Below are 21,880 nucleotides of genomic sequence, written 5' to 3' on the forward strand. Positions count from 1 at the left end.
AACACATGGACTGAACAAGGGCCCGACATAATGTTTTTTTTTTTCTGCCAGTGGAAGCCCACAAATTATTGTCGTTGTTGATGATAACTTTTATTACTTTTAACATACTGATAGGCCTGCTCCATGTTGAACGGGCTGGTCTCCTCCCTGACCGCAGGGGGCGCTGTGAGCGCTGGAAACTGTCCCACTCAGATCGTTCACACTTCCGGTTCCGAGAGGCAGGAGGCAGCAACATCAACAGCCACATACAGATTTAGTTAATAATATAAAACTCCTAACATCAGCATCGGTAAGATTTCGGGCAGGTGTGATTAACACTGACAATATCACAAAGTAAATGGACTGATCTGTCGGTTTCCACTGAGCAAAAACAGCTTTTAACGCAAACGTTAGCAAGCAGCTAACGTTAGCATAACGTTACATTGGGTTTTTTTTGTCAGCTTGTTCTGGTTTTAAAACGTGATCAATCATTTTTGTGTCCATTTCTGTCGACTGATGACCATTTCGATCAATAAGATGTCAGAGTAAACATTATGGCAGCCATATTTGCTCACTTTAAAGTTAGCTAGCTACATGTACAACATAGCTTTCGTTCAGCTAAAGCATCTGAATCCAACAGTCCTTATCTCTGATCGGTCACTTTCTGCTCCTCTCCGTTTATTACAGGAATCAGAAGATGTCGGGACAGAAGCGTCCTGCTGACCTCAGCGGTCCCTCGTCCTCCGGTGCGCCGCCGGAGAAGCGGAGGGAACGGGAAGGAGAGGACGGAGGTCCCGGCGTCAGCGCTGCCGCCGCGGGGAGCACCGCGGTGGAGACAGTCATCAAACTGGGCGGAGTATCCAACTCAGTGAGGCCCCTCTTATTATCCACCACTGCTATTATACACCGATTAGCTAAAACACTAAAACCGCCAGCTGGTGAAGTGAATAACACTGATCATCTTTTTACGATGCAATGTTGTGCTTGGAAACCCTGGGATCTGGTATTCATGTGGATGTCACCTGACACACTCCAAACACCCAAACACCCTTGCAGACCAAGTACCATCAGCAGCACAATGCACATCATAAACATCACACAGGAATGGCCATAGGATCGTGACGAAGAGCTAAAGGTGTCTACCTGGCTTCCAGACTCTCCAGATCCAAATCTGATCTAGCGTATGTGGAACATGCTGGTACCCCATCCCACAATCCACAGGACTCAAAGGATCAGCCACCAACACCCTGGTGTCAAACACCACAAGATACCACCCAGAGTTCCTATGCTCATGCCTTAACTGATCAGAGCCAAGTCTGATCCTAGAGGGCCCCACTGTGGATTGGGTGTACCTCTGAGTTACTGGCAAGTCCCACAGACACTTGATTATACTGGGATCTGAGAAATGTGGAGGCCTTAGGTCATTCTTGATCAGTGTTTATTTTGTGGTGTAGTGCATTGTTCTGCTAGGGGACAACTGTCATTAGAGCTGTTGCCATGTAGGGCGGTATACTTGGTCTGTGTAGTGTTTGGATGGGTGGGGTGCGTAGATGGCATCCACATTAATTAATACACATTGCCAGGACCAAAAGTTTACCACCGGAACATGGCATTGTAATGCACTTTTTAACGTCATTGACTTTACCAGCCAGTGATTTTAATTTTTTGGCTGATTGGTGCATGTGTTCCTAAAGTTCACAAGGTTTTGTTGCCTTTCTTTTTGCACTATTTGCACTCATGTTTAAATAAATTATTTTTCAGGAAGAACAAGACATCAAAGCTCTCCAGGCTAAGAACCGAAAGTTGGGAGAATCTCTTGATCAAAGACAGGTAAACTAATTCTACAATACATGTTTATAAGTCTTAACACACACACACACACACACACACACACACACCCACGGGAAGCTGTACCTATGCACTCTCTTGTTTGGCTTATTGGTTTGCAGGTGATTGAGGATGAACTGCGAGAGCGAATTGAGCGACTGGAGACCCGCCAGGCCACTGATGACGCCAGTTTGCTGATCCTCAATAGATACTGGAACCAGGTAACTAAGTTCAGACAAGAAAAAAAAACTAATAACTCTTTTTCTCTGTAAATATCAGAGAGTGAAAATGTGACGCCTCTCTCTCTCCAACAGTTAGATGAAAACATTAAACTGATCATCAGGCGTTATGACCAAGCAAGCAGCGAACCTGAGAAATCCCAGGCAGGCGAAGCACGGAGCCTGAAGCCAGAAACACCAGAACCTGATGGAGACTCCAACCAGGAGCGGGCCAAGGACAGAGGTATAGATGGAGCTGAGCTGAAACGGGATCATGACTTTGCAAGCATCAACATGTCGATATTTGGTAACAAAACAAACACCAAAGCTAAAATCCTCTTTCCTGCTGTTGTCACTCAGGCCACCAGGGAGAGACCTCCAACTCCTTTCTGGCCACGCTGGCGAGCAGCAGCAGCGAGGAGATGGAGGCTGAGCTTCAGGAGAGGTTGGAGTCCAGCCAGAAGCAGGCCAGTCATGTGGTGGAGATCTATGAGTGTATGAGGAGAACTGTGGACCAACTGAAGGCTGAACTGGACTCTGGAGCAGGTGAGATAAAAGACGGGAGGGTGTGGGTGGAGGAGGATTTGATAAAATTGCAGTAATGGAGTATGACTGAGGATGAAGTTTATTTAGAGGGGATTCATGAGTTATTTTACATGTTTACAGCCATGCTTTTTGTTTCAGAGGGCAGTCTGTGGCAGGCAGCCTCCAAACTGAACTCCCTACTGACCAAAGAAAACGAGCGGCTGCAACAGCTGACTGAGGACCTCAAGCAGAAGCACAGTCACATGACGAGCGAGGTACAAATCAATGTCCTTCCCTGTTCGCTGTCTCAGTATGTTCAGCCTCAGGTTGACCCGACATTGAAGGGATAGTTCTGAATTTTTAAGTGGGTTTGTATGAGCTGCTTATCCACAGTTGGTGTATAACCTACAGTAGTAGTATACAATAGTGCAGTACATGGTGTTCTCATGTGTGCACTGTGCACACCCTCAGTGTTCACAAGTGGAAAAAAAAGGTAACACAAAGTAAATCAGGTGAATTGAAAACGTGATATGAGTAAATGAATGAAAAAGTGAAATTTGTTGTTTGTAAAATGTGCACTGGTTTACAGCCAGCATTTACTTTGGGATGGTTTCAATTGTATTTCAGGATTGTTTGGGACTGTGGTAGGAATAAAAAAGTAAATCTAGAGCCCCGATCATAGGAAGGATTCTGCTAGCTCTTTTGTTTGTGGTCTCAAGTCTCTGTTCTCCTGTCTTGTCCAGTCCCGTCCTCTGGGTCGCGCAGCTAACAAAGCAGACCAGCGTGTCAGCGAGCTGCAGGTTCTTATCGAGGAGCTCCAGTGGGACATGGAGAAGATCCGCCGCCGAGAGAACAGACTGAATGCGCACCTGAGCGAGATACTCGAGAGGGTGAGGATGCGCTCTCTCAGTTTGTGTGACCGTGACAGTGTTGTGTAAATGTTCTTATATCTGTGATGACGTATTAACACTTTCTGTAATGCATCCCAGGTGAACAGCAAAGGCTATAAGGTGTGCGGGGAGGCCAGCAGCGTTTGTGGGACCATCACTATTAACAAAAGAAAGGTGAGAATTGCATTTCACAAGTTGACCATTTCTCTCAACGGCGTAATTTTCACACTTGGTGACACCGTCCTTCTTCTCCTGTCAAGTTTGAAGAAATGAACAGTGATATGGAGGAGAACAGGGAGCTGGCAGAAAACCGTCTCATTGAGCTCCAGAAGCTCCAGCAGGACCTGCAGAGCGTGCACCAGGAGAACAACAACATGAAGGTGGACTCCTGTTTCTCACACGTCATTCTTTTGACTTTAATCTGAAAATGAACCATGGCTGAAAAGTTTTTGAAGAATCATGATCATAAATCCCCCTCAAATGTATTCAAGCTGCTTTAAACCAAAGGACTTCCTCAGCATGTGTGGTCTCCGCACTCCTGGAACCTAATTTACTGCTACAGCTTTTCTTTTTGCATCAGTGTATCTTCTTGGTGAATCATACACCATTAGAAGTCATTCATTGAATAAAATATCTTTTCAGACGGAGCTGCTGAGTCGAGCAGAAGGCATGGTGAAAGAGACTTCTGAGTATCGCTGTCTGCAGTCGCAGTTTTCTGTGCTCTACAACGAGTCTCTGATCCTCAAGGCTCAGTTAGATGAGACACGCGCTCGCCTCAACACAACCAGGACGGCGAGACTTCGACAGCTGGAACACATGGAGGTAAGTGTGAGTGCATGTGTGTGTGCGTGTGTGCGTGTGTGTGCGTGTGTGTGCGTGTGTGTGTGTGAGTATCCATCCACGTGTTCTTTGGTCCTGCTCTTATTCTCATTCCCTCTGTGTGCAGAATGATGAGGTGGCTCTGCAGAGGAAGGTTCGTACAGAGGTGTTTCAGCTGGAGGACACACTGGCTCAGGTCAGGAAGGAGTACGAGATGTTGCGCATCGAATTTGAACAGACTCTTGCTGCCAACGAGCAAGCAGGTAACAGAATTGGGTTAAAAGGTGAATTAAGTGAATGAATTGTGCTAAAAATGCAGCAGAACTCAAACAAACTAACAAAGTCTTAATATGTACTTGTTTTTTTTCCCCCACCATACATCTCTTGCTTTCTTTTTCCCTCTCTCTTTCAGGTCCTATCAACAGGGAGATGCGTCACCTGATTAGTACGCTGCAAACCCACAACCAGCAGATGAAGGGAGAGGTGGTGAAATATAAGATCCGACTGAGAGAGACACAAGCTGAGCTCAACCAGGTAGGTCACGAAGAGAAACTCGTGCAGTCACCCCTCACCAGCGAAGGCAATAAAGTTTCCTTTGAAGGTATCAGATCTGAGTATGAAACAGAAATCAACAGCATACATTAATCCGTTGCCTCTTTAGGTCCGTGCTTCAAAGGGCAACGCCATCCTCCAGTCCCAGTCCAGCACAGAGATGGACGTAAAGGACGAGACAACCTCTCCCTCGACCCCAGCCGTCTCTGGGGAACCTGTGGTCAAGACCGAGCCAGACAACGGCTCCTCCACACCCAGCAGCACTGGTAACTAACACCCAGCTGATTCCTAATGAATGTAAATGACTGATTTCCCTGTGTTCTTATGATGCATATTAAAACCAGTGCAAAGTTTCTCCTTAACTTTGTGTTATTCTCTTCTGTAGGAGCCTCAGTGAAAACAGAGCCTGGAATAGAACCTGAGGCAACTGTAAAAGAGGAGGAGAAAGAGGAGAAGAAAGAGAAGGAGGAAAAGAAAGAAAAGGACATTATAAAGAAAGAGGAGAAAGACCGAGAGCGGGAGAAGGAGAAGGAAAAGGAGAGAGAGAGGCCGACCCGCAGCAGTGGGAGCAGCAGTATGATGAAGGAAGAGAAAGAGAAGCCGGGCAGCAGCGGCCAACCTGAGGAGTCAGCTGGGGAGCGCCTGTCTATGGTTGGAGGGTCAAAGAGGAAGGAGATGGAGCAGCTGAAGATTGTCAGAGCGGAGCTCAAGTAAGTATGGGAGTCGGTGGTTATTTTACACGAATTTACCAAATACATGAGGAAGTACTGCGTGGCCTGATGGCATCCATTGTTTTTCCAGCCCACTTTAATGACACTAATTTCTGCATGACGAAAGCCTTGATGGGCTCACACGTGTCCCAAAATTAGACAAGAATTAGCTGGCTAGCGCACCGCGGGTGTCTCTCCATCTCACTTCCTAAAACAAGGAGACTACAAGGCCTGAACGTTTGTTGATCCAGAATGGAGCCGGTGGGGGTTAGATGCTCGGTGTTTGGGATTTTTGCTGAATTCGAGTTGCTCGGGCAACTGAAGGTGGTCTTTGCAAGTATGACAGCTACAGTAGCTTTTAAAATAGTCATATGGTTAGGTAATGGCTGTAGCAACTCAAATTTAGCCAGTGAGGGGATGCATAAACATGTAAACAAGACACACAGATACATAAAGGAGGTAGCGGGGCATCGGAAATCAATGTCTTGCCTCTGCTGAGAGGGATGAGAGGGGGACAAACCATTGATGAACTCAAGCTGTGCTGTTTTGCAGGTTGTGCAGCTATTGGATGCTTTTTTAAGCCAGCAGCACCCGACTTACTGCTTGCTTGCTCATAGTAGTACGCTGGAAGCCAATCGGTGGGCCTTGGCTTCTGGCAGCCCGCATTCATCATGTGTGGAAAAACAATAGAAGCGGCCTGGTAGTTACTGATACCATTGTCCATGTGTCAGCAAGCATGCAGTCATTCTGGATCACTGAATAATCTGCATGGATGGTCACAAAAACCTCTGTTAATACATATAGAAATCAAACTGCATAAACTAAAAACGCACACTCGAAAAGAAATTATAGAAGTCAAAAATATTGTCGCATATACTGTCAGAATATCAGGGAGATCATGTGTCTGTCACCCACAAATAGATAGTGATAAGGGTTTTTTCTTTATCTCTTGAGACTTGATTTCAATTTTAAAAAATGCTGCTCCTATAGGCAGACAAAATATGTGCCATGTTGATGTTTGTAAAGAAATTGCGATATATTCCACTCTCCCCAGTTGCAGAAGAGGGTGGTTAAAATAATCTTCATTTTTCTTGTGCTGTTTTTATCAATGCTTTTGTTCCTGCAGGTCAGCGTCAGGCTGTGATGTCCAGTAAAATATGTACCATTCTTCTAACTAACAATGAAACATGGGAAAGACATCAGCAGTCAAATGATAGTGTGAATCACCAGCAGGGGCTCACATGGAATAGTAGACTTTTGTCTCAGTATATGGCAGGTTAACGATAAATCACAGAGGAATGGTTGAAAAAGACGATGATTTCCTGCCTGGCTGTCATTTCAGTGTATTCTCAGAAACAACATGCAGAGCCATGACTGATTTTTGACTTTGAATGGTGGTTTTTTTTAATGATTTGGGTTAATATTGATAGTTTTGATAAATACTCTTGTTTTGACTGTGCAGGAAAGCTCAGGAGTCACAGAGGGAGATGAAACTACTGCTGGACATGTACCGCTCAGCACCAAAGGAGCAGAGGGACAAAGTCCAGCTGATGGCTGCAGAGAAAAAGTCCAAGTCAGAGGTGATGGACGCTGCACACTGTACAAGTTTCTGCTGATATGTAGAAGATTTGCTCCTGGTTCCATTCGTTACCATCTCTAACATGATTTAGGGATATTTGTGCAATGATATTAATCATTAAAATGTTGTTTTGTGGCCATCTCGTGATAACCATGCTGATTCCAGGGAGAGGAGCTGCGGCAGAGGCTGAGGGAGCTGGAGGAGCGGGAGAGGAGGGAGGGCAAAAAAATGGCCGACGAAGAGGCTCTGAGGAAGATTCGCTCGGTGGAGGAGCAGATCGATATCCTCAACAAGAAACTCTCTATAGCAAAACAGGTGTGTGAGCCCGTCAGTTGTCTTTTCATGCACAAAGTAAACCTCATTCGCTCTCTAACGTTCGTATCGCCTCACTGCTCCCTCTGCAGGAGGAGGACGCGCTGCTGAGCGAGATGGACGTGACGGGCCAGGCCTTCGAGGACATGCAGGAACAGAACATTCGTCTGATGCAGCAGCTCAGAGAAAAAGACGACGCCAACTTCAAGCTGATGAGCGAGCGGATCAAGTCCAACCAGATCCACAAGCTGCTAAAAGAGGAGAAGGAGGAGCTGGCCGACCAACTGCTCACTTTAAAAACTCAGGTGAGCCACTACATCATAAGGAGCAATCTGCCTAATAATAAGGGTTTGTGCACACTGGTTTATTGACAAGCACACAGTTAAATTGCAGCAATGACCAACCACAGATGATATTTAACCAAATATGCAACTCTTTTCATTCCTCAGTAAAACATCTTGCCAGTAAATAAAAGTTTTTAGCCTCTACAGTGCATACTTCGCTCATCACTTATACTGTTTATGTTTGTCTTTTTCTACTTCAAAAATTCACATTTTTAATTTTAAATCCTTGTTCACTGTCATATTTTTGGGATCGTGCCCATTTGTTAGGTGGATGCCCAGCTGCAGGTGGTGAGGAAGCTGGAGGAAAAGGAGCGTCTCCTCCAGGGCACCATCAGCACTGCAGAGAGAGAGCTGGCACTTAGAACACAAGCTCTGGACATGAACAAACGCAAGGTAACACAGCCGCAGTAATCATGAGCCACATTAGGAAATTAAACTGTAATGGCATTGAGATTATTTTCTCCTAAAGACACTCAGATATTATGTGTACTTAAGGATTGTACAGTTTGATAGAAATCTGAGGTCGTATAACCTCCCTCTGTCTCTCAGGCTCAGGAGTCCGCTTTGCTGTCAGAGGAGGTGCGGACTCAGCTGGAGCAGGTTCAGCAGAGGCTCAATCTGGTCAGAGAGGAGGTCATAGAGAACAGCATCTCCAGGGAGAAAGAGTCCTTTAACGCCCGACGAGCACAGGTAACAACATCCACTAATACACTCAAGCTGTCAAGTTTAAAACTGAGACATGGTCCAAACACAAAATGACACCCAATGAGGCTATTTTTGAAGACTGTTATTGGAAGTCTGATATCACTGTCAGGCCTGATGCAAGTTTTAGTCAACACAGGAAGAGCAAGTTTTTTTTGTTTGACTGTCATAAGACTTGTGGGATGACTCTCTCCCAAAGTACACTCTTTGTTCTCTACTGAAAAGTTAGATTTGTAGATTAAAACCCTGCGTTTACTTCTTACCGTGTCTCTTAGGTTAAATACTGATTGCAAGTTTTAATTTTGTTTTCCTCTACTGATATAGTGAAAAATTTCAACATCATAAACATTTTCACCGTGCGACTAATCCTTTCTAGATTCATATTGTGCTTTTGAATGATGGTGGGACGCCTCAAAGTCGACTGCTAAAATGTACCGGCATTTATGTCGTCTGTTGTAAAATCTGACTCCTTTAACTTATGGCTGTTAACTCTGACTTTGTCTCAGGAGGACATCTCCAAACTAAGGGGAAAGATCGAGAAGGCCAAGAAACCAGCTGAGAAAATCAGCAATGGAGACGATATCCTAAATGAAGAAATCAATGACTATAAGGTAGGTTTCTGTGCTACAAAAAAACCAGTGGCTGGCTGAAACTTTATTTATATAAACCCATTTACAAGCGTGTTATCAATCTTCTCGGCTGACTCTCTTTGCAAGAGAACAAACAAGGCTCTGTGTCTCTTGTAAGTAGGCAGTTTAACTGAATGATCCAGAGTAATTTTTAGTACTTTGGTTTTCCACTAAATGAGACCAGCTGTCTGTGTGATCACACAACGAGAACACACAAGGACACTTAAAATTCTGACCAACTGTGCAAAGGCTCAACATCACACATCAAATGCTGCACATGGATGTTTGTGTAGTCCATGTTTATATTTTGAGTTTAAATAGATGATGCTCAGATTTTTTAAAGTGCAATTATTTGTTAATGAGCTCGTGATAATGTGATATCAGGACAGTAATGTGTTCACAGCTTGTTTGCACTTCTTTTAAGTGTCCAAAAAACTCCAGTTAGTGCAGGTTTAGGAAAACTATGAAGCATTTTATATATTTTTCTACTTTTATTTAAATGAACAATTGGAGGATTTATTGGCCCCAGCAAGAAAAGAGGTTTGTCTGTCTGTCAGCAGGAATACAGAAAAATTACAGGCCCAGTTTTCATGAAACAAGGTAGAAGGGTGTGGCGTGGGTCAAGGAAGAAGCCATTAAATTTAGGAGTGGATCCGAATCACTGGGGATAAAACACAAGCTATTTTTAACTTACGTAATTTGCAAGATGAGTTTATAAACTTGTAAGTGGTTTTATGTCATGATGTGTCCTGCCATGTCGCAAGATTTGTGGGTCAACTGTTCTCTGTACTCTTCATGGTCTCCAGCATCGGTCATGGCCACATCGGATTAGTAATCAGCCTTCATATCATGTGATGTTCCTGACATCAGCGTTCCTGCTTCAGAGCTTGAAGATATTTATGGTCACTCTTTAAAAACCACTCAGCTCGGGACAAAAGTGGCTCCTCAGTTTATTGTTCAAACCCATTCACTCTCTCTCTCCCTCAGGCACGCTTAACGTGTCCGTGCTGCAACTCTCGGGTGAAGGATGCGGTCCTGACAAAGTGCTTTCACGTCTTCTGCTTCGAGTGCGTCAAGACTCGCTACGACACACGCCAGAGGAAGTGCCCCAAGTGCAACGCCGCCTTCGGAGCAAACGACTTCCACCGCATATACATCGGCTAAAGCTGCAGTTACTTGTTTGGAAAAGGTTCAACAAGATACGCAAACAAAACTGCATAAGTACAGACAGTACCTGCGGCGAAACTCTCCACTGAGCTCACACACTGTTCCTCCCCTGCTCCTGTACGTACAGGATCAGCGTGATTCCAGCTTCAAAAGGACACAGCGATGCTATGAAATGAACGCTTTCATGTTTTTAACGATGACTGAATTCAGCTTGTCCCATCCAGCGTCCACCACTCTGCTGTATGTGAGATACTGGTGCAGGAGGAATGTAGAGACATTCTGCAAGTTTGCATTACATACTGACTTTTGTGATGTTGGTGTGTGAGAGCAGACAATTACACAAACCAGTAAACGCAGAAAAATAACAGGACAATGAGAAAACAACATGTTGTGGATGTATGTGTGTGTACATAGTGTCATTTTTTTTTTATTTTTATTTGAAAACGTATTGTCCTGAAATTTCTCAAATCTGACTTGATGCTGTGTAATTGCTCTTCTATTGGTTATTAAACTGACATCTGAACTGTCGGGCTTCTCTTTCATTATTTTTCCCTGTGAATAATCTTAACATTTGACCTGAAGCATTAAACCACAAGTCCCAGTGTGCAAATCTCTGTTTATCCGTGTGCAGAGCGCCTTCCTCCACCTCCACCCCTCCTCCTCCTCCTCCTCCCCCTCCCCTTCCTCCTCCCTGAACATTTGTGTTTGCGGGCTGGAGACTGTCGTTAGAAACGCTGGAAGGAAGGGAGCGCCATGCGGGGACGGCGACAAGGGAGCTTTTTTTTAAAAAAAAAGGTTGTGCAACATAATCCATCGCGATAGTGCATTTGGTACAAGCTCCGAGACAAAGGAACACCAAACTTGAGCGGTTGTGGAGCTCAGAGCTGAAATAAGAGGCTTTAGGGGACTCGTGGTCAGCTCAACGTCACCGCCGTTTTCTTTTACGCGCAAAGCGACCAGAGAAAAACTTTAGGAGGTATTCCTGCGCTGTATCTTTTTTTTAATTGCTTTCTTTTGTATCTTGATAGACGGTGAAGTATTTCGATCGCTGTAGGATGTTAAGCCTTTAACAGTTTATTACCAAATATAGCCACTGTTAATGCTGGAGTGTCCTTGACGGAGCTGAGCGGTCCTAAATTGGATATTTGCGGCGCTGCCAAAGTTTATAATTAAATTCTCAGATTATATTGAGTCCTTACGGTGTTTATTTTTTTCACTAACACATTTTGTCTTATTCGTAAATTGGACCGATTTGAATCAGCCTATTTGTTATTGAAGCTGCGCGGCTCTGAACATAATTTTATTGTGAGCTGCAGCACTTAAAAACGCTCCGTCGCCGATGACTGCTCCCAACAGAAGCCATTTTTCTTTGATTTACACTCACTGAACGCGAGCTGCTCATAGTCCCATTTGGGCGGCAGCTTTTAACCTGTGCACATACATTTGTTTCGCGTTTTTTTCTCTAGTGATCGCCAATTCCGAACGATGACTTTCTGTGCGTCTGGCTCTGGGCGCGGCGGATGCGCCATGGTTCGGTTTTTCCTCTCCAGCTTTTTGTTGGCGTTGGCGCTGGGTTGGGCAGGAGCCGAAGCTGAGCAGGCCAAGCCGACCGGAGAGAGCACATCGGCGGTCACTCTCCGCACCCTGATCACCGGAACCTGCGCGGAGATCCAGCGGTACGCGGAGTCAGTGGTGGGAAGCGGTGTGATCCGGTCAGCTGCTGAGGTACAGAGAGGCGGTGCACCACTGGTTGATATCCCTGCTGTTTGTTTTCCACCAGAAAGTGGCTTTACACTTCTCCTTTTTTCTTAGCATTTTCTTATATCTTACTGGGTCTAACTTCTCTGTCACTATTCTTGATCAATAACTAATCACTAATTTCCATCCCTGTCATCTCTCTCCATCCATCTGCTCACCCTTCACACACATTCCTCTCCCCATGCCCCTCAACTTGTTAATCTCTCCCCTGATCCCCTCATCTTCCCTGCCCTCATTTCACATCTTCTTATATCCATGCATCCCCCACCTCACACACTTTTCTGCTCCCACCCGGCTGTGGCTTCCTTTTCCCCAGAGTGCAGTGTTGTTTCTTGAGTCAATGCTTGGTCAGGAGAACGTCTATACAGTGGCCATGGTAAGAAACCTCCCGGTGTCTCTGTCTAGTCTTCCCCTGACATGGTTTCTCTGACAGAGTGCTCTCGTGTGGCTTTGTTTAGTTAGTGCAGAGAGTTAGTGAGCATGGCTGTAGTGAGCTGTGGCTTTATGTGAGGCTGTATTCATGAAAGACCACAGCACAGTCCTGTTTATGACCTCTTAGTGATAATTGCTGGCAAGCTAGTAAAGTTGGCAGACTCATTTGGTAGCTCTAAATGCAAATTATGGGGTGTACATGAGCCTTTGACGAGAAATAGATTTTTAATCTAATCTAGAACTTAAAAAGAACGTTGTTCCATCTGAATTTGATGTTTGTTTATATATATTTGCATGTTTTGAACATTTTAACAGTTATTTAATTCAGTTGCTGTTCTCTTATTTGCTGCTGCAACAAAACAATTTCCCTCACGGGGTTGATAAAGTATTTCTACTCTATTCTATTACAGTGAGAAACACAGTTTAAAAGAAAGGAAATAATGTCATTTAGTGATCACATGTAGTGCTCAAGGCAAAAGTTAGACAAAGATTTGCACAGTGCAACATTTTTTGACGCAGTTATCATACCTTGAAAATCTCGTACTGTTTCAACCCTAATGATATTGTACTTATTTTTTGTTTAACTTAATGCATCCTCAATTAATGCTTTTAAACCTCACTCACTTTTCAGGACACACAGTAAAGAACATGAGCATGCAAAAACTTTAACAGGTGGATAAAAAAAAAAATGAAGGTAAAAGTTGGAAATAAGACCTGCACACTGTACAGGCAGCTCCCAATAATGCAACAGAGCAACATTTCCTCAAGGTCATGTCTTGATAACGTTGCTTAGATAAATTTACTGGGAGTTGCTCGCACAGTGTGCAGATGTTGTTGATTTTTCGTGCGGCTGTTAAAGTTTTTGCATGTTCATGCCGTGCACTGTGTGTCTTCAAAAGTTATTCACCTTTAAAAGCTTATTGAGGATGCAGTAAGTAAAATGAAATACAGTACAGTACAGAATTATATGTTTGGATGTAGGGTTGCAACATTGTGAGACTTTCACAGTATGATAACCATATCAAAAAATACTACTGTGTCACAGTATTACAAAATTATTATTATTATTATTATTATGAGTTACTGTGACCCTAAAAACAGAAGGTTTTTGAAGTTGAACAAATATTTTATTACTGTAATTGTAACTTTAAACAATTTTAAAATGCAAGTTAATGTAAAAATTCTCCCTTTTCAAAATAACTAAGATAAAGGTGAGATTTCCTGACCATTTGGGGGTTTTTTTTCAATACCGTAGATAAGCAAATGTACACATATACCTTCAAACCCTTATACTGCTGCAACCATATTTGGATGCCCACAGAAAAACATACTGCCGTTTTGCATTTCATCTGTTTTGTTTAAGATAAAAGAGCTGAAAATTGCTTTTGATAGGCTGCCTCACACCTTCTTAAAAAGACGTGTGTTAACACCAGCCTGTCTTTAGCATTAAAGTCAGGCTTTAATAAGTCCTCACTAAAATAATTAAGGCTGTCATTGGTTGGGAAATTGAGCCATAATACCAAACAGTGCAGTAAATGATTAGTGGTGTGTTTCCAAATGATAAACACATGCTGACATGGAGTGACAGATGCTTGACTCTCGTTCGGACATGCTGGACAGTCCTCATGTATGTGCAACAGGTGCAGATAAGATTCTTGTCCAACTTACTGGGCTACCCTTGACCTTGCCTGACGAGGCTACACTGTGCATGTTGTGTGATTTTGGGGGGTTGGTGGGCAGAGACTGTACAGGAATAGAGAGCGGACACTGTCCAGCTGTCACTCGCATGCACAGCTGTTTGTCCAAGTCAACAATACAACACTTTTTCTGTCTTAAGGTGAAACTCGGCAGCACTTAGAGTCTCTAAAAGTTTACTATTAATGTGTTGTAGCAGAATAATGAATTTAAATGCACCTGCCTGTGTTTTGGATCCATGGGAATACATCTAGTTGCTATTAGTGTTTCTGTAAACAGATCTGTATCTCTGCATGAGTATTCATCTAATAAGAATGCTGCCTTTCTTCATTGTTACCTTTATATAATAACAAAGCAAGACTTGTTTCCACCCTCCCCCACACAGTTTTTTGAGATGGTGATCCGATTCCTCGCTGAAGGAGCTGCCAGCGGACTGAACGTCATCGCTGTTTACGTCACAGAGATCCTCAGGGTCACAGGATTCGATGGTGGGTAGCAGGATGGCCCGCGTTCATGTGTGTGTGACAGAGCCACTGAGTGTGCTGCATGCTCCACTTTAACCCTGTATGTGTAGCTCGCTGTAAATTGCCTGCTAATGAGAGAGAGGATCTAAAACTATGCAGACGTGCCTCTCCCTCGGGCAATTTGTCTGCCACTCCCTTTTTTATGTTGCTTCCTCACAAGTAGTTTCAAGCCTTATTTGTGATTTAAAATATGCCTAAACTGGATTTTCTTACTTCCACAGTTGCACATGCATTGCCCCGCTTCACTCCAGAGGGAGTGACCGCCATCGCCCAGTGGGGTCTGGTGGCCCTCATTGGCTACTGGGTGCTGACCATCGTTCTCCGTCTATTGATCAGTGTGGTGAGGCGGGTGTTCTGGGTGGTGAAAACCGTCTTGGCACTCTGGCTTTTCGGACTGATTGTGACTGATAAGCATGCCAGTGCGGACGTCACAGCGGTTCGACTGGGCGGCCTGGTGCTGGGATGCGTCCTGTTGACTCTGCTCACTTCTCACTCTGAGAATGCATGTTCGGTGGATTCCCGGCTGAGCTCCCTGGAGGGCCGGGTGAAGGCAGTAGAGAAGAGGAAAGGGGAGTAGTGACCGGAGATGGGTGGAGGAGGAGTTAAAGATGGACAACGCTGATGGTTTCTGTGTGTGTGTGTGTGTGTGTGTCATACTGTTATTAAAAATAAAGTAATCTCTGGGATTTTTAATCAGAAATGCTCTTTGTTTGCCTTGAGAAAATGCCAAAATAATGAAACCACATAGAATATTTTCTCTTTGACAAACAGTAATCACTGACACATAACAACAATGAAAGGCTGCAATAGTAAGACCAGTGTGCAGGGGATTTGTAAAGTCAGATCATAAATTGCCCTCTTACTGTATTGTATTTTCCCCAATTGCATACAAATAAAAATCAATGCATTTTGTAAGAATTGTTGGGGGGCTTTTTGCCATTATTTAAGTACAGCTGGCCACAGGTTGGAATTGAACCTTGGCTGCTGTATGGACTGAGTTCACATGAGGACCCAAAATGCAGAACACAAACAAAGCAGGCAGGTGTGCAAATGAAAAGCGAACTTTTAATGCTGATGTCCATAAAAAAAACAAAGGAAACACAAATAACAGAAAGCTAAAACAACAAAGAACTCAGATAAAAGTGTCAGCAGCAACATGAAGGAGAACACGGTAGAGTCTCAGGACAAACAGCAGGATTGCGGCAAGAGTAACAGACAAACTGAGAAGGGTCGGAGAGAAACACTTATATACACTGGGAACTCATCACGACAACGACACACAGCTGAGGTTGGTGGACGCAGTGAACAGGAGGGAAACAGACTGGCTAAGGTGTTGATGGGAACACAAGGGTGGAACAAACGAGACTAAAACAGAACAGGTGTGCAGGGAAGACTAACAGAAGGACAGAACAGACTGATGAAAGACAGGTGAAATAAATCAGGGAAACAGACGGGATGTAAAATCACACGACACATGAGGATATATACTACAAAATAAAATAGGAAACAGAACAGGAGTAACATGAAAACAGAGATAACAATACCCCAAAACAAAGTCCACAATGTTGAGCATCATTTATCTGTGTCTGTGTCATGGCAATCCATCCATTAGTGATTAAGATGGTTTATTGTGGATCAAAGTGATCAACCGACCAACAGATCTGTGGGTGGAGGGTATTTTAAATCATTTTTATCAAGAAACCAGAATAATCCAGTATACAGCAGTCAGCGTTTGATGTCTCAGTTTTATCTCACTACAACCCACTTAGTATCTTCAACCCAGGCTGACCTGCGGCCTGTTTACAGCCTCTTAAGTCCCCGGTGCCTGGTTGGTTCCCTGCTGCTCAGTCAGCTGGAAGCTTTTTTGATTCTCCTAGTTCGTACCAACGGTCTTCACCCCGACTGCCATTCCAGCTGAGTGGAACAACCTGACCTCTGTGCCAGAATGATCATTCCTGCTAGCTCACTCTGCAGCAGGAAAACTCACTTCCCTCCTACGCTTTGCTGTGGTGTGGTGCCAAGTAGGCCAGTTATGAATCCACAGTGTGTCACCACCTCCCTGCATCATGACTGAGACAAAGATGGAGAGTAAAAATGACCTAATTATAGACTGAAATTGATTTGTGAAATGATTGATTATAGTCTGATTGTAAAAAAAAAAAAAAAAAAAGTCTGATATGAGAAGATCACACAGATTATTTTTCCAGAAATGTAGCCTTTGACTTTAAAGTTGCCATGATTAACACTTTTATAATAGCAATGGAGCAAATTACTACTAGCTCAGATGCCACAACACAGAGGAGGAAGCAACACCAGGTAGGATGCAAAAAGAGAACATTTATTTGCAAAAAGGACAAAGTAAATGGTACTAAACAAAAAGCTGCATCTTTGTGCAGTGAGTCAGAGAGAGTGTGAGCAGAGCATGCAGCCACTGATATAGCCTCAGCCCACAGCTCCACGGCTGCTCTCAATCAGCCCTCAATCAGTCACTGCTCACTAACAAGCTGCACCTAGAACAAAGAGAGCAGCCACACATACACACACAGGTGAATCATGACAGGAAATGTAAAACACATAATGACATGTATTGGTGTCATCCTTCGATATTTTTATATAAATATTTTTTCTAGACTGTTGAATTGTTGGCACCTTGTAACTTAATGTTACTGTTTTTGCACCTTGTTTTCTTATTATACTTGGCACCTTGTTTTTTTATTATTCAATATTTTTTATATTTGTAATTGTGTTTTACTATTGTATTGTTCTTTTGCTGCTTATCCTGTACATCTAGCTGCTGTAACAATGCAAATTTTCCCACTGTGGGACTAATAAAGGATTATCTTATCTTAAACATGAGAGGGCATCAGTCACAACATTGTCATGCCCCTTTTTATAACAGATTTCAATACTGAAATTTTAGGCCATAAGTGCCCAATGCATCAGCTGTTGCTTGCTGTTGTACATATGAATTAGGAACATCCAAGGTTTGTGGTCTGTAAAGACTACCACTGACTGTGGAGTTGAACAGACATAAGCCTCAAAATGTTGGAGGGCCCAGATCATTGTCAAGGCTTCTTTCTTAATTGTGCTGTACGTACACTGTGTTGCAGAAAACTTCTCAGAGAAGTAACAGACAAGGTGGTCAATGCCAATGGTATCTTTGTGTAGGAGTACAGCACTAGCTTAGTATCACTTGCGTCTACCTCCAACACTGCAAAGTCTGGAGCCAACAGCACTGAGAGCTACAGAGATGACCTTTAACGGCCTAAAAAGCCTGCTCACACTTCTCGTCAAAGACCACAATCTTGGGGGGATTAAGGAGGTCTGTCAAAGAGGACACAACAGAACAATACAACAGAAGTGAAACCTCAGTAGTAGCCAGCTAGGCCAAGATATCGATGAAACTCTCTGTCAGTTGTGGGAACAGGGAGCCCAGCAATGGCTACTAGCTTAGCATCTGCAGGCCATAATTGACCCTGACCTACCTGTTTGCCTAGCTATGGTGATGGTGGCCTTGGCAAACTCACATTTAGATTCCCAATCAGTGAATAGACTACCACATCATCAAGATATGCTTTGCAGTTAGCCACTCCAGACAGTACCTTCCACATTGGGCGGTGAAAGGTGGCTGGGGCATTACACATCCCAAATGCCGTGACTGTATACTGCATGAAACTGCTTTGAGTAACAAAGGCAGAAATGCTGTCTCGACCCACGGTGGCAGAACAGCGGCAGCGTTATCACAGTTACCTCTGTCAGCCCTGATGCCATTGTTAGCTCTGTTCACACTGATAGCTGCTAACTGCCACCTCCATATTGAGAGCTGTGTGCAGACAATCCCTGCACAGACTCTGAGTCATAGATACGATCTGAATGCTGCATACACAACATTTAAAACATGACAACAATGCATATCAGTGTTCTGATCACAAAGTGTCCACTGCCCCCTAGTGGCTTAAAAAACAACAACCATTAAATTCTGCATTTGAAAAGTTTCCCGTGAAAAAAAATCACATTGTAACTAAATAAAACATACAACATACCCAAAAAATATATTCAAATCATGTTAATTTTACATTAAAAATGTGTGACTGCTCTGACTCCTTAAGTTGAAATCACAGGTCTGATGCTCAAATTTGAGCAATTAATTTTTTTTAACGTAAAGTCCAGGTTTGCTTCAACTGGCACACATATTACAGCTTAAGAGGTATTCTGTAACGTTAGGTCTCAAATTTACCTTTAATTTAATCTGTTAATATTAGCTAATTCTGTGATCAAAATCATCTGTTATAAGACTTTAATTCATTTGATTGATTTACAGTTGATATTCTGATGGGATTATCAGGCAACTCGTTTTCCCATTATTCATTTCATTGTGAAAAAGACCAGTATAGAGGAGTAGTAAATTAAAAACTTTTTCTTCATCTTTTCTTCAGTTATTGTTATACATCTATACAAAGCTATCTTTATGTGTGTTGCAGGCTAGTATTGAGGAATAAATCCACTGCAGTCCTTCTTATGACAATACGATGTGGTAAGATTTTCAGGATCACTGAGGGTAACAAATGTGTCTACAAATAACTTGTTAGTGTCTCGTACAACAAACAGATTTATGGCTCTGTGCGACACACAAAAGGCTCTGTCATGTTCTAACTTCTGCTCTGTTGAGTTCACTCTGTGAACCAGTTGGTGCTGTGGGAAAGAATTCATATGCTTGGATGAGCTTTTAGCTTTGTGGTGACATGCTGGGTGGGTGGTGCTTGTAGTAGTGAGGTGTTGTCAGACAACTACAATAAATCAAGTTGTATGTGAAGACATGGAGACAGAGGAAGAAAAAACATAGTTGGGTGAGTATTAGATTTAATGCCCCTGACACAAAGTCTAAATACACAACACTACAAACACTTACTTTTTTAGACATACATAGATATTTGACAACATATGTTCATAAGAAGGCTCCAGTTAGTAAAACCATATTTACACAAATGTACATATTTGAACTACAAACTATGATGTACATTACAAATGTTCAAAAATTCACAATAAAAAAAAATAAAAAGGACAACAATATAAGATCAATAATTATTAAAGCTCTGAAATATGGCTCCTGAGTTGTGTTAAGTGCACATTTGAGAATGAGACTGGTAAAACAGAGACCTGCAGAAAGAAGCATTTTGCAGCTGTAGTCCAAGTTAATCGCATATGTGTGTAAAAATCCCACATGTACTGATTTATGTTAAGTTAGTCTTTTTAAATAATGCAAGTATGGTACAATGTTGACATAAATGCAGCATAGAAGTGTTAGTATGTCACTGAAAGTATGAGGAAAAGGCAAGTGGTGCTTGTGAAAAGGCTACTTTTGTTAGTTACATGTATCCAACAGGCACTATAACTTCAACACCAACAGATGTGTGTGTGTGTGTGTGTGTGTGTGTGTGTGTGTGTGTGTGTGTGTGAGTGTGTGACAGAGAGAAAGAGAGATAGAGAATGAAACAGAGACTCACCTGAGCAAAAGAAATACATCAGCTAGTATCAGTAGTAGTAGTACTAGTAGCAATATTTGTAAACATCTAATATATATTTGAAGTTAGTTCTAATTCAGAATCCACACTTAACTGTATCATGCAAGTATCAGATATTGCAGGGTTAAATGCACCAAAGCTACAAGCTGAAATCAATGCATAATGCCAAGAAAATGTGCAAATAACCCAAGTACAACACGGTACAACTTGTTACCACCTTTAAATACAAAGAGCTTTGCAGTGATTAGGCCATTTGATGTTTTTGTCTTTCCTGAAAATGACCACAGTCTAGCCGGTCTGCTATGAATAAGATGTGTCTCTGACAGGACTGCAGGAAATATTTACTCAGTACTATAAGAAACTAATGAGCTCTTAGAGTAAGCTCAATGAGGTAGGAGTTAAATGTAAATAATGCAGGAACCCTCAATTTGGAGAATATGCTTTTTTATGTAACCTGTTCAGACTACTCGTCATCTGAGTCCATCCAAATGTACAGACTTATTTGATGGGATATCTATGAGCCAATCAGTATTCCACATCATCTATGATGGACTGCAGCAAAGCCACACCCCCTTATCAAGCATGTTTGACCGTGAGGAAAGGAGGAAGCTGATGCCATGTTTCAGTCTATAAATCAGATTTTAAAATACATCAGCTTAAACTGTGTTTAGTGTAAACATATGATATTATATTACTTATACATGTCAAAAATCATATAAAAGATTTACAGCTGACCTGCTCTACCTAGAGCGGGTCATCCAATCATCCAACTTATCAGAAGATCAGCTGGTCAATTCCCTGCTCTTCTAGTCAACAGGTGCTGCGCCTTCTCTCTCTCTGTGTGTGTGTGTGTGTGTGTGTGTGTGTGTGTGTGTGTGTGTGTGTGTGTGTGTGTGTGTGTGTGATTGAGAGAGAGAGAGATTGGTTACTGAGTGGCAGGTGGCACCATGCATGGTAGCTTCTGCATGTGTGTGTGTGAATGGGTAAATGTGACATTTAGTGTAAAAGCGCCTTGCGTTGTAAGAAGACTAGAAAGGCTGTACAAATGCAATCCATTTACCATCTGTCAACCAAAATTTTGTTTAAAAGGGGAAATACTGATTTTCTAATATTACACTAAGCTTATGATGCATCCTATTGATTATCTACACAGCATCAAGTTCTAGCATCACTTAATCATTAGCACCAGTAAACCATTCATGGTAAATAAACTCATGTTTTTGTTGAAAATGCCTGAGAAGAACATTCGTCAGTGTTACGTTGAAGTGGTTTCTGTGTTTTTGTCTTTTTTTTTTGGTAACTGTTTTTGAAGGGCTTTTAGAGAGGAAGTCCACCATACAATATCTTTTTCTCTATTTGGAACGTAACTGGATTCTGAATGGGTTAAAAGCTCCTTTTCACCTGTGGTTTTGAACTTGTGATCTTTGGGTACAAAGTCTCTTGCTCAGCTCTATGAAATTAAAATGGGACTCATTTAGATTGATAGAACAAAGAACTCCTGCACACTGTCTGCTACAATGCAATAATAAGAAATGTGTGAACAAGAACAGTGTTCATCCAACTATCAGGTGCGCAAAGGTTTTGCATTTTGATTTCGTCAGATGCAAAATATAGTCTTCATTCTATCCAGCAAACATTTTGGGAAATGCATTTATTCATTTTCTGCTGACACTTAAATGAGAGGAATTGACAACAC

At 42.7% G+C, this 21,880-nt stretch overlaps 2 protein-coding genes across 4 annotated transcripts; both read left to right on the forward strand.

The window, feature by feature from the left end:
- Positions 1–187: 187 nt before the first annotated feature.
- Positions 188–10,781, forward strand: rnf20 (ring finger protein 20, E3 ubiquitin protein ligase). Its single transcript, XM_042493916.1, has 22 exons — positions 188–289; positions 667–847; positions 1,741–1,809; positions 1,929–2,027; positions 2,121–2,268; positions 2,385–2,570; positions 2,709–2,824; positions 3,293–3,439; positions 3,539–3,613; positions 3,700–3,819; positions 4,082–4,261; positions 4,386–4,521; positions 4,671–4,792; positions 4,920–5,076; positions 5,196–5,520; positions 6,983–7,100; positions 7,265–7,414; positions 7,504–7,716; positions 8,023–8,148; positions 8,305–8,445; positions 8,964–9,068; positions 10,074–10,781. Exons 2-22 carry the CDS (start codon positions 677–679, stop codon positions 10,248–10,250), a joined length of 3,081 nt encoding a protein of 1,026 aa, XP_042349850.1. The 5' UTR covers positions 188–289; positions 667–676; the 3' UTR covers positions 10,251–10,781.
- Positions 10,782–10,965: 184 nt separating this feature from the next.
- Positions 10,966–15,577, forward strand: LOC121948319 (transmembrane protein 109-like). Of its 3 annotated transcripts, none has more exons than XM_042493687.1 (5): positions 10,966–11,229; positions 11,720–11,978; positions 12,328–12,387; positions 14,524–14,626; positions 14,884–15,577. In XM_042493687.1, exons 2-5 carry the CDS (start codon positions 11,739–11,741, stop codon positions 15,237–15,239), a joined length of 759 nt encoding a protein of 252 aa, XP_042349621.1. In that variant the 5' UTR covers positions 10,966–11,229; positions 11,720–11,738; the 3' UTR covers positions 15,240–15,577. The 3 variants fall into 3 exon arrangements, with proteins under 3 accessions (XP_042349621.1, XP_042349623.1, XP_042349622.1); XM_042493688.1 differs by having other exon boundaries at positions 10,993–11,044; positions 11,718–11,978; XM_042493689.1 differs by lacking the exon at positions 12,328–12,387 and having other exon boundaries at positions 10,969–11,978.
- The last annotated feature ends 6,303 nt before the right edge of the window (positions 15,578–21,880 follow it).

This window comes from Plectropomus leopardus, chromosome 9 (assembly GCF_008729295.1).
Source record: "Plectropomus leopardus isolate mb chromosome 9, YSFRI_Pleo_2.0, whole genome shotgun sequence".
Lineage (NCBI taxonomy): Eukaryota > Metazoa > Chordata > Actinopteri > Perciformes > Serranidae > Plectropomus > Plectropomus leopardus.

Excerpts from the sequence above, each read along its gene's own strand:
- rnf20 (XM_042493916.1), top strand. The coding sequence starts at position 677 with ATGTCGGGACAGAAGCGTCCTGCTGACCTCAGCGGTCCCTCGTCCTCC. Across the intron at positions 2,028-2,120 it reads TCAATAGATACTGGAACCAG|TTAGATGAAAACATTAAACT; the intron begins GTAACTAAGTTC and ends TCTCTCCAACAG. Across the intron at positions 2,269-2,384 it reads GGAGCGGGCCAAGGACAGAG|GCCACCAGGGAGAGACCTCC; the intron begins GTATAGATGGAG and ends GTTGTCACTCAG.
- LOC121948319 (XM_042493687.1), top strand. The coding sequence starts at position 11,739 with ATGACTTTCTGTGCGTCTGGCTCTGGGCGCGGCGGATGCGCCATGGTT. Across the intron at positions 11,979-12,327 it reads TGATCCGGTCAGCTGCTGAG|AGTGCAGTGTTGTTTCTTGA; the intron begins GTACAGAGAGGC and ends CCTTTTCCCCAG. Across the intron at positions 14,627-14,883 it reads CAGGGTCACAGGATTCGATG|TTGCACATGCATTGCCCCGC; the intron begins GTGGGTAGCAGG and ends TTACTTCCACAG.